Source organism: Orycteropus afer, unplaced genomic scaffold, assembly GCF_000298275.1.
Source record: "Orycteropus afer afer isolate SDZICR_OR568_19922 unplaced genomic scaffold, OryAfe1.0 scaffold00208, whole genome shotgun sequence".
In the NCBI taxonomy this organism is placed as follows: domain Eukaryota; kingdom Metazoa; phylum Chordata; class Mammalia; order Tubulidentata; family Orycteropodidae; genus Orycteropus; species Orycteropus afer.
The window spans coordinates 1,327,504-1,340,305 of NW_006921795.1; the positions used below are offsets into that span (position 1 = coordinate 1,327,504).

General features: G+C 40.8%; 1 protein-coding gene across 1 annotated transcript in view; it reads right to left on the reverse strand.

Annotated features, from left to right (window-relative positions):
* CFAP61 (cilia and flagella associated protein 61) overlaps nt 1-12,802 on the reverse strand; it is a 722,434-nt gene that overhangs the window by 699,599 nt on the left and 10,033 nt on the right. The window contains exons 3-5 of the mRNA XM_007948197.1: nt 10,682-10,758; nt 9,745-9,812; nt 9,392-9,518 (exon numbers count right to left, since the gene is read on the reverse strand). Coding sequence (XP_007946388.1) covers nt 9,392-9,518; nt 9,745-9,812; nt 10,682-10,758 — 272 coding nt within the window. The remainder of the gene's footprint in view (nt 1-9,391; nt 9,519-9,744; nt 9,813-10,681; nt 10,759-12,802) is intronic.

Here is a 12,802-nt window from a genome sequence, read left to right on the forward strand (position 1 = left end):
TTTCCCTTTTCTTTGTTGAAGAGGGTCTGTGCAATCCTTCTGCCTAGTCCGCCATCTTGCCCCGCCTCCAAGAAAATTTTTTAAAATGTGACTTCCTAAAGGATAGGCAGATCAATTTATCTGTACAGACACCAGCAAGAGAAGCTTCATAAATGGAGTATAAGCATTTAAAAAGTGTGAGAACCAAATAAAAATGTTATTTCACAAAATGCCTTTTCTTCATAATACCTTTGAATCACATTAGGATTCATATCATAACCAAAATATCATAAATAAAGAGAAGATTATAATGTGAACATTAGCTATTAATACAAATAAAGTTTGTTTTTTTTCTTTTCAGTGCATTGTTTTTTTTTCTCTTGTTCCAAATTAAGTGGATAATTTCTATCTGAGTTTATTCTACTCTTTGGTGACCTTTTTTTTAGACACATGCTGCCTGAATCTCAAAATGCACATAAATAACTCACTGCATTGCAGTAAATTACATAGTGTGGCTTTTTTAGCCATCAGTCTTTATAAACTCCATGGTGGAATTTGCCATGAGCAACTGAGTACTTCCTGATTGTTAAAGTTAACCACCTGGGGTATTTCTATTGGGAGCAGCACAAAATACTTTTCTGGGAAGTTTGCACTCTCTCAGATGTTTAGAACTCTGATGTTGGAATTGGTTAGTTTGGCCACTCTGCCAGGCTCAAAAGGAGCCCTCCTAGAGGCAGCAGAAATCTCTCACTGCTGGCTGAGAGACACAAGAGACATGCATTGCTGACAGAGACACCAAGACATGCACACCACTGGGAGAGAGACTGAGAGAAAATGCTGGCTGAGAGACAGTGGGCTGAGAGAGACTGAGCATGTTCCTAAACTTGAATTGTAGCCTGTTGCTTCCCTAATAAACACCACAATCTGTGAGTTCTGTGTGGTCACTGCAGTGTATTATTGAACTCAGCAGAGAGGTGGTGGATGCTGAGGGAAGAATGGTTGGTAAAAGGACTGGAGGGAGGCAGCATGTCTGGCCTGGCAGGAATAGGCCTTGGGCTACTGATGGTGATTCTGTCTTCCTCTTGTGGGGTCAAAGTAGGCAGAAGATGCGGCCTCCTTGCCCCACTGGCAGTTGGTGTCAGAAGCGGTAGGATTTGTTGCAGTGGCTCCAGACTCATAGAAGCATGGGACTTTGTAAAAGAAAGAAGGAAGGGGCCTGGGAAGTGAAACTTTGGATTCTCAGATGGTTACTTTGGTTGGTGTTATCTATTAAAGGAGATAACTGATCCAGAGGCTAGGGCTTTTGGTTATACCCAGCCAAAGGCCCAAGGCCATATATATAGAATGGGAAGATCATCAAGGTTAAAGGATGAAACTGCAATGTCTTAAAAAGGATTATGTGTTGGATTATGTATTTATCCAAATGTACTATGGATAGTGCATGTTCTTTTACCCAGTTGTACATTAGAAATGATTATGGGGTATGGATAAGGAGAGCATGTAAGTCTGCCTTCAGCTAATACTTGATTTGAGATGTTAAAAGGGGAAATAGAATCTGCCCAGAAGAAACACAGGCTTTTGTTTCAAACTCTGTAGAGTAGTAGGGGTTTAGGTAGAAAACCTGAGACCCACGCAGAACTATGGAGGGAACAGATTTCCATTTGAAGAAAGGACCTGAAGAGAGAGAGGAAAAAAAAAAAAAAAATGACTGTTGGGCTTTTTGAATTTTGAGCAAGCAGATAGGTTTTGGGTGCATAAAGACAGGAAAGTCATGGTCCATGAGAGAAACATCTTCCAGGGCTGAAAGTTAAAGGAAGCCAGCAAGTAGTAGGCTTGTATACAACTTGCTTGTGACCACCTGGGTCCACATGAGTGGAAATGGGGGAAGTACAGCCAAGAAGAAATGGGCTCAGTTTGGTACTCTTTGACCTAGGCCACAGAGGCTGGAGATGAGAGGAAGGGCTGACTGGTCTGAAGTGCAAGGAGTTATGAGCCTACAGGCATTGAAATAGCCCCTGAGGACTGAGGATGTGAGAGAAGGTGCTGGCTGGTCTGAAGTGAAGAGAAGGTGTGACTCCCAAACTTGGCAGCTGGAACCCATGACCTAGCTGGGATGGTTACGGCTGAGTTGACCAGAACCCGACCAAACAAAGAGGAAGATGTCTGACACTGAGCTGATGTTAAGTTGCTGCAATTTGATGGTTTGCACTGGGCTGGACTTTGCTTGTTTATGGATGCAGATGCCTGAAGTTTCCAAGCAGAACAAGATTCTCCAGAAAGAAAGGAACATGCTTGTCTCCTCAGAGTACTGGTTTGATAGGGATGGGCAAATCAAAAATTGGCTATCTAAAATGGGGGAAGATAAAGGCATGAAGTGGCTGGCTTACACACTTTCATGGGTTATTCTTAAACTGATGGTGAAGGGGATGTTAATTTTTGAAGTATAAAAGGGACAATGGCTAGAAAAGCCAGAGGGCGGCCAGTGGTGTAGTAAATTACATAGTTTGCTTTTTTAGCCATCAGTCTTTTTGAACTCTGTGGTGGAATTTGCTGTGAGCAACTGAGTATCTCCTGATTGTTAAAGTTATCCACCTGGGGTATTTCTGTTGAGAGCAGCACAAAGTCATTTTCTGGGAAGTTCACTCCTTCTCAGGTGTTTAGAATTCTGATGTTGGGATTGATTAGTTTGGCCACTGCCAGGCTCAAAAGGAGCCCTTCTAGAGGCAGAAGGAATCATTCACTGCTGGCTAAGAGACATGCACTGCTGAGAGAGACACACACTGCTGTGAGAGACACACACTGCTGAGATAGACACTGAGAGACGTGCACTGCTGGGAGAGAGATTGAGAGAGAATGTTGGCTGAGAAACAGCAGGCTGAGAGACACTGAGCATGTTCCTGAACTTGAATTGTAGCCTGTTGCTTCCCTAATAAACACCATAATCTGTGAGTTCCACATGGCCACTGCAGCTAATTACTGAACCCAGCAGAGAGGTGGTTGGTGCTGCAGGAAGAACGGTTGGTGAAAAGACTAGAGGGAGGCAGCATGTCTGGAATAGGAATAGGCCTTGGGCTACTGATGGTGGTTCTGTCTTCCTCTTGTGGGGTTAAAGTAGGCCAGAAGATGTGGCCTCCTTGCCCCTTTGGCATCCACATAAATAGTGAAAAGAGTGCCATGTTATATTGTTTGCATAATACTCAATACCTGCAAATAAGTTTTTTTCTGCTCTCCACTTTCCTTCACCATTAAACTTCTTAAAGAGCATGATATGGTGACTATTCTCTTATCTTAGCTTTCTTACTTCTCATTTGTTCTGCTCTCTGAAATCTAACTTCCACTGTTTAACTTTGGCCCCTTCAAGTTGGGGACAAGACCAGACCCCAAACCAAGTGGCCAGAAGTGAGGCACTGGTTACTGAGTAGTCAGGGTTACTGAGTAGGAACAGAGGAGTCAAAGGGTTGATTTTGGGAGAAAGCTGGGACCCAGACCTTGGAAGGCATACAGAACATGGAGAACAAGGGGCTATAGCAAGTACCCAGCTTATGGTCAAAGCCAAGAGTTCTGAGGCTTCAACTTTACTTAGGATGACATTAAATAGCAAATTATTAAAATTAAAAATAAAATAAAATAAACCCTAAGTCAAGAGAATGACCAAAAAAGAAAAGCATTATATTTTAGTACATTTAATTATACTTTTAGAAAATCCCTGGTGGCACAATAGATAAAGTGCTCAACTGCTAACCAAAACATTCGCAGTTTGAACCCACCAGGTGCTCCATGGGAGAAAGATAAGGCAATCTGGTTCTGTAAAGATTATAGTCTTGGAAACCCTGTGTGGCAGTTCTACTTTGTCCCATAGGGTCACTGTGAGTCAGAACTGACTTAAAAGCAGTGGATTTGGTTTGGGGTTTAATGACAAATTTTGCCTGCTTTTTGAAACAGGATTCCTCATTTTCATTTGTACTTGGTCTTGCAAATTATGTAGCTGGCCCTGTCCATTTTCATTTAGGAAATCATTTTCCTATAAATTAACAGTATTTGCTTATTTGATGACTTTAGACTCAAATTTTTGTCCTTCACCTTCTCTTTGAACTCCCACATGACTGTTGGGTTGTTGACTTTAATTCCAGTCCTTACTGAAATTATTCATTGGGATCAGGCTATATACTAGGGAAATAAAAGACACACTCTTCTTTTAGATAATTTAGTATTTGTTGGGAATCCCTATCATAAATTTTTATTCAGAAAGGTAGAAAGACCCAATAACCATAATGTTAATCAACTTTATGAGATTTAAAGTTATAGAGCAAGGGTTCATGGGCCAAATCTCAGAGCCCTGAACTCTTGAAAAGGAAAAAGAGGAAAAGCAAATCAGAATGGCGATGATATAACCGCCCTCTTGCCCAAAGTCACCTGTGCCTTATCTTTACTAGACATAGAAGTGGGTTTTTTTTTTATTTTAAATTGTAATTTGAGTGAAAGTTTGCAGAGCAAATTCATTATTCATACAACAATGCATACATATTTCGTTTCATGACACTGACTGCAATCCCCTAACATAACAACTCTATTCTCATTTCCTTCATGGTTACCTTTTCCCTGTGTCCTTCTCACCTATGCATTCCTGCCCTCTGAGCTATCTCCCTGTGCAAATAGTGCCCTTCCGATCTCCCATCGTTGAATGTTCTAGGGAGTATACCTACCTTGTGTAAATGCTCACCTTATACACCTGTCTATCGTTTGGCTGGAAGCCACAGGAGTGAATTCAATTCAAGGCCCAAAGGGTCACTAGAAGCCATGGTCTCAGGGGTTTTACCAGTCTCTATCAGAACAGTAAGCTTGGTCTTTCTTATGATTTTTGTTCCACACTTTTCTCCTACTCTATCCAGGATCTCCTACACTGATCCCTTTCCAAATGGTTGTCAGTTGTAGCCTGGCACCATCTAGTTCTTCTGGTCTCAAGGTCATGAAGCTGCGTGATCCACTAATTCCTTGGACTAATTGCTACCACGTATCTTTGATTTTTCTTCATTCTTCTTTGCTCCAGACAAGGAGCGACCATTTGTTGCATCTTATATGGTAGCTTGCAAGCTTTTAAGACCTCAGTTGCTATTCATCAACAAAGGATGTAGAACAATGCTTTTGTGTAGTATGTTATGCCATTGGAGCTTGATGTCCTCCATGACCATGGTCCTGAGCTCTTGGGCCCAACAACTCACTTCCTCAGGGTGATTGGCTGTGGCTAAGAAGTTATCATAACTTTGCCCCTGTTAGCTCTATTATACATATGGACATTCTTATAGCACATACAAACACGTATGTAGAATTATCATCTGCCAAGCTTATATATAAAAAAAACAAACTCACTGCCGTCAAGTTGGATCTGACTCATAGTGACCCCTCCTTGGGTTTCCAGTGCAGTACCATTAAGGAAGTAGATTGCCCAATCTTCCTTCCGAGGAGTGGCTGGTGGGTTTGAATCACCAGCCTTCTGGTTAGCAGTCAAATGCCTTAGGCATTATGCCACCAGAGCTCCTAAACTTATATATGGTCATGAGTATTCCCTTTTGCCTAAATATATCTGATTATTCAACCTGTCTACCTATGTATTTACCCACAGATTAATGTTTCTTATTACTGATAACGCAGTACTATGTATGGAAAAGTGTTTATCTTTGCAGTCTGTACCTCTTATGTACCTCTCTGTGTCTTTCTTTTCCTTAGTGTTAATGTTGGTCACTCGCTTTTGGTATTTTCATTTATTTTTAAAGTGAGTTTTCATAGTATGTGTTTTTCAAGGAATTGGTCTATTTAAGTTTTAGAATTTGTGGACATAGATTTGTTCATGTTATTCCTTTATTCTCCTTTTAATGTCCATTGGGTCTGTGACAATGCCATCTCTTTCATTCCTGATTGGTAATTTGTGTCTTTTTCGTCATTCTGGCTAGAAGTTTATCAATTTTATTCATCTCATCTGTGGCTATTTTAATTGCCAAATCCATTGGTCTCTTGTGTGTGCTCAAATGACTTGGCTCCCCAGAATCTTTTGACATTTTTAAAAGCCTTTGACTTGTATAACACTCCTCTTCCTCTGTGCCAGTTTTCTTTCTCATTGTCATTCACAGCTCCTTCCCATCCTTCAAACTCCTGCCACTGTTCTCTATTTTTCACTTTAAAATTGCTTCCTAGGCTAGATAATCTCCTCCATTCTCATGATCTCCTTGCTCACCTACAAACTGACAGCTCACAAATGTCTATCAACAACATAACTCCTCTCTGGACTTGTATTTCCAACACTCTACTAGACATTTAAACCTGTATTTCTGTTTTCAGTAATGAAAGAACCATCCCCCCCAAACTTGTAAATCCCAAGGCATCTTTTCCTCATTCTCATCTTTCAACTTCTCCATCCAACCAGTTCCACTTTCCCTCTACAACATCTCTTACATCTAAGTACCTATCTGGATCCTCTTCCTCATTTAGATCTCTTTGACCTGTCTGCCTGATCTTGACGCTGTATCAATTCTTAGCCAGGTTAATCTATTCTCGTTCCCTATAAACCACTGACAATATGAAATTCAGAGTTATCTGTCTGAATATACATACCATATCATGCCCTCCCTCTTCAGTGTTCACTGCTGGCTCTAGGTTAAAGAGTCTCCCTTTGCTATCCAGTGGTCCCTTCTTCCTCCCAACACTTTGAACAGCAGCCACACCAGCATATCTTCTCCTTAATGGTCATTTCAGGTGCTTTCCTGCTTCCACATCTTGGCTCATTCTATTCCTTGGATGAACTCTGAGTCATGCTTCCAGCAGATTCAGGTGCTACCTTTTCTGTAAGGCCTCTAATTTTTCAAGTTTTCTCTTTCATTAAGGTGTGATAACAGATAGTAAAATGCACAAGTCCTAAAAGTGGATACAATGAGTTTTCACAAGTGTATACACCTCAATCGATATAGCACTGTTACAACCCCAGAATTCCATGATGTCCCTCCTAGTCTCTCTTTTGCCTCACCACAAAGCAATAACTTGTCTGGTGCTATCTATACACATTAGTTTTGTCTGTTCTTGCACATTATAAAAGTGGAATGTACAACTTTATTTATTTATTTTAGTTTCTGGCTTCTTTCATTCAGCATAAAGTTGTAAGAGTGACCCATGATGCTGTCTTGAACTTAATTGCTAAGTGAAAAATGTACCACGGTTTGTTTATCCATTTACTCACTGATGAACATTTAGGTTTTTTTTTTTTTTTGGTGGGGAGCTATATGAATCTATTTGCATCCTTCTCTGCCCTTCCTTCTTCTAAGCACACAGCATGACAGTTTATTGTACATGAGTCTCACTCCCCCACATAACTCTAAGCCCTTTTGCAATAATATGTAAAATTTCTTACATGTGACAGGAACTATGCTAAGTACTTTACTTGCATTAACTCATTTAGTCATCACAAAAATTCTGCTAAAAGGGCAGGGAGACAGCATTTTCTGACCTCTAACTTCACAAGAGGAAAATGGAATCATCAGCAGCAGCCCAAGGCCTGTTCCTATGAGGTCAGACATGCTGCCACCCTGCAGCCCTCTTCCAACCTTGACCCCAACTGTCCCTCCCATGGCACCCACCACCTCCCTCCTGGGTTCAATAATTCATTGCAGTGGCCATAGAGAACTCAGACTATGGGGTTTATTAGGGAAGCAACAGGCTACAATTCAAGTTCAGAAACACAGTCAGTCTCTCTCAGCTGGCTGTCTCTCTCAGCTGGCAGTCTCTCTCAGTAGCGCACCTCTCAGCAGTGCGTCTCTCTTGCATCTCTCTCTCAGCAGCATGCCTCTCTCACATCTCTCTAAGCAGCACATCTCTCAAGTCTCTCTCACAGCAGCATGTATCTCTCAGCAGTGTGTCTCTCTCAGCTGGCAGTGAGCGATATACTTCCTCTGTCTCCAAGAGGGCTCATTTTCAGCCTGACAGAGTAGCAAAATTAACCAGTCCTAACATCAGAGTTCTACACACCTGAAAGAGAGCGAACTTTCCCAGAAGATTACTTTGTGCTGCCCCAGGTGAATGACTTTAACAAGCAACTATTCAGTTGCTCACAGCAAAGATATGGCTAGAAAAGCCATACCATGCAACTCTCACTACACTGCAAATCCCTGAGGTTACTTATACTCATGAGTAGAGAGGAAACTGAGGCTTACAGAGGTCAAGTTATTTTTTTAGGTTAATGTATCCGGCAAGCAGCAGAACCAAATCAGAAACTGTATTTGCCCAATGCTATCATCCTAAACTCTTAACAACTGTGCCATGATACTGGTGCCTGGTAAATCCTTGGTTTTTGATTGTTTGTTTCTTTTAAATTCAATGCTTTTCTAAAGAAATTCAGCACTCATCAGATCTGGCAGTGGTTGTTCCAAGAAGATATAATTTCTTCTTTCCTGGTAGAGCAAAACAATCACCCTTACAAAATGATTCATGATATACTCTTGTTTCAAAGTAGCCATTTTATTTTGTTCACAATCATATGAGTCAAAACTCTGGGAGAGTGCAGTCAAGGAGTTCACTCTTGGGATTGCTCATGTGCTAAAAAGTCAGATGCCAGCTAGGGTCACAGATGTATAGGACTTCCTGGCTGGGCACCCCTGCAGGGGTCTCGGGGTGGTCATACTCCTTACATGGTGGCTGGTTTCCTCCACAGAAAGTATCTAAAGAGAAGCATGCAGAAGCTACAGGCCTTTCATAAGCCAGTTCGAAAGTCACAGAGCATCCCTTCTGCATACTCCACTTGTTGAAACAGCCCCAAACCTGCTCAGATTCTAGGCAAAGGTACAGAGACCCACCTCATGATAGATAGAGAGGGAATTCCACACTGTAGGAGCACTCATGGGATGGGGGACAGTACTGTAGTCATCTGTAGACATTCCATCCTTCATATCCATCCACTTAGGACTGCTGAACTACAGGCATTTTATGTGCAACATTTATGGTAAACATTTTCAAAAAGAGGGAAAACCTCTCTTTGCAGTCAACAGAGTGCTCCTTCATGGAATGTCAGAAAATAAGTGTTTAATACTGGAGAAACTAAATAAGCAGATCCATTTTAAAGTTTGTTTTATGTGAAATTGTTATTTTACTCAGTGTAGGAACAAGGATTGTGTGCTTTCAGAAAACCATAAGTAGTAAATGTGTAACTGTGCCAGTCACCTGGATCCAGATGCATATCATTGGATATTTTGTCCTGCAGCTTATATAATCAAGGGGACTGTGAACACCTCCAAGTGAAATAATGCTATAAGAACTATAACTCAATTTCACCTGAACTTTAATTCTTATAGCAGGAATTGGCAATTTCTGAAATACTTCTTAACATAACTGCCATGGTAGAGCTTAAGTAACAAAAGCCCTGCTCTGAACTTACCTGGCCTCACGAACATGCAGCTGAGGATAATGGTTGTGCCTGTGACATATGTACACGGCAAAGTCCTCCTCAAATGTCAGAGATGGGACATTCCCCACTTGGTCAAAAACAGTTATTAGAGTTGAGCCTAAATCACAGAGATCAAGAAAAGTGGCCTTGTTTTAACAAAGAGTAACTTTAGGTCTTCAAAACAAAATGTAGTTTCCATTTAACATCGTGCTTTAATTGTTGTAACCAAATATGCATATAAGGCATCGAATGCCTTGAGACCATTCTTATTTCCCATTTCCCAAAATCCCAGTTTTAAGCATGAATGAACTACTGGAAATGTGAGGTGGCTGAGTAGGCCTTACCTAAGCTCATGTAGGATGGAACTATGAGGAACATGAAGTGGAGTTCTGGCACTGCTTTAAACACAGTCCTGGGGAGGGAAAGATAGAGTGGACAAGTGTTAATAAAAAAATGTTAGTAATAAATAATAGTAGGCACCTTAATGAGACAAATGCTATTTCTAAAAAAGTGAGGTTATGAGTAATAGTTTTGAGCTACATGGGCTCCTTTACTCCCTACTTGCAAAGGCAAGACCATCCCCAAGGCATCTTGAAGGCAATTTGTTTTTCTTCACTACTCCTTCAATTCCAAACATCCCCTTTTCTGTCTGTCTCATGGTGGCAGACAAAATTAAAGGTGCCACGTTCATTCAGCACACCAGATTTCTGCTAATATTAACCTCTGACCTGGCATCTGGATAGTCTAACATCCCAAAGTGACTTGATGTGACATTCCAAAGTGACCTGAAAGCTGAGGCCACCACCCCAAATGTTTGTGCAGGCTGTCCGAGGTGCATCACCATTGCCAGGCAGTCTGCAGATCATGTTTCCGCACACTGCATTATTCTAGATCCTTCTGAAGTCTATTACTATCGATGAACATTTTTAAATACATCATTAAGGAAAGTTATTGTTAGAAATATCCACCAGTGTGACCCCAAAATCCATTTTAAAAAATAAACTGCACTGTCAACCTGTTTACCTCAAGAGACTGCCAGTTAAAAATGTGAACTGAACAAATGCCAGATTCAAAGAGATAGATTAGCTTCTTTCAGAAATATCACTGTGATTCAAAGTAAATGATTTAATATGGCCAGAGATTACAAGCAAATTAAATATCTCATAGAAGTTCACATATTTAAAAAACATTTAAAACATGCCCATACTCTCTCTTTAGCATCATTTGGCATTACTGGGCAACCTTGCAGGCCCTGCTATGTGCAAGGTCTCTGTCACTCACCGAATAATCTCTTTGCAGCAGCCAACGGAATACTCATCCACAGCCACAAAGAGGTGCATGAAAAGTGTGTTCAGAGGCTGCAAAGAAGAAGGAAACACACATCAAAAGCTGAATTGGCACTGGTCTGGGTCAGACTGGGGTGGAGGAAGGCTAGGCCAACCACAGACAGAGGTACCAGTTATCAGTGGCTGATAGTTTATGTCTAAGTCCTGAGGCATCTAAGCAGCATCGAACTGTTCCGCTGAATCTATTGCCTTCCCTTCTCCTAGCTCAGAATTACTCAAGGAAATAGGAAGAGTCAGTGATTTTGAGCATCGGCCCTCCTCCTGCCTTATACCGGCTGTGCGGCTGTGCCTCTGAATGCAGGGAAGAGCCTGCAGGAGAGTGAAATTGATTATTTACTCAGTGGTCCTGTCCTCAGGGGCGAGTATGCCTGTGAAAGACAATCACCCTTCTCCTGAGCCCCGGAGTCAACAGCTGCTGCTCTATTCAAAGGACTTGATGGAAAGATTCTCTTAGGAATTTGAGGGGTAGATGGCAGATGCCACATTATGAATCCAATGGCTTGTTTTGTTCAACATTCCCAGAGTCAGAATCAAACATTTCCTCTTGGGATCCTGAAAACCTGGGAGCTAAACACTCAAAGCAGCAAGAATCCATCATGACTTTCAAGTTAAATCTTTTGAGCTTTAAGACAACTTTTTACCCATAACTTCTGAAGATTTTTTAACTAACTTAAATAACCTAAATAATATATAGGAGCTCTGGTAGCGTAGTGCTGAAGGCACTTGACTACTAACCAGAAGGCTGGTGGTTCAAACCTACCAGCCACTCCTTGGAAGGTTGGGCAATCTACTTCCATAGTAATACCGCCTTGGAAACCCAAGGAGGGGTCGCTATGAGTCAGCTCTGACTCGACGGCACATAACAACAACAACACAAATAATACATAATTGTTCTGTATACTCCCGTATCAGCCTGCTCTGAGAATATGGGCAAATCTTCAAACCATAGAAGTAAACACAAATGTGAAGTGGTTGGCTGATTAGGGTATTACTAGTGCCCAGGCCACGATGAGTCGGGTCCAACTCGATGGCACATAACAACAACAAAGTGCCCAGGCCAGGAAAACAAGAGTGCTTTCTGTTTCTTGTGTCAGGGCAACTTTCTAGGTGACCTTGGGTTACTAACTGCACATCCATATGCCTTACTCTGTACTCCTGTGATGGTGTGTACCTTACAAGGAGCTGTTGTTATTGTGGTTAGCTGCTGTCAAGTCAATTCTGACTCACGGTGACTGGATTTAAAATTGTGAGAAGAATCATGAGCTTTATTTATCAGCCTGAAAACTCCCAAAAAGCAAACAACACACTGCAAACTCCAAAGTCTAGATAACAACAGCAACAGCAGCAGCAGCAGCAACAACACAACCACATATTAACTCATTTAATCCCACAACAACCTTACTCAACATCTGCTTTATATTCTAAACAGTACTAGCCTTAGGCGTCCTGGTTTACTGCTTGCTGATTTGTCTCCAAATTTCTCTTGACCATTATTAGAAATATTACAATTCAAGATTTATTCTTAACTTTTAAGATAAAGATCATTACTTCAAATGCAAATACCCCTGAGAAAGAAAATGCACTAGGCCTTAGTGTGCTATATATACACAGTCCAACAGAAGAATAATGTAAGCCACAAATGCAAGCCATGTATGGAATTTTAAATTTTCTAATAGACACGTTTTAAAAAATAAACAGGCGAAATTAATTCTTATATTTATTTTATTTAATCCAATATATTCAAATTATAATTTCAACATATAATTAATATTAAAATATTTATGAGGTATTTTACATTCTTTTTTTATACTAAGACTTTGAAGTCTGATATATATATTTCATACTTGGAGCATATATCATTCAGACTAGCCCAGCTCTACAAAGTGAGAAGTTTAAAATAGAAACAATCTTAGGAGAACAAGAAAAAGAACAAAAAAGAGAATAGTATATGAATCACATAATTTTCAGAAAGATAAAATCATGACTATCATGCAAATATAAAATGAACATATGCCAGAGATTTATTCATCTCATTAGTCAGTGAGGTGACAGTGGC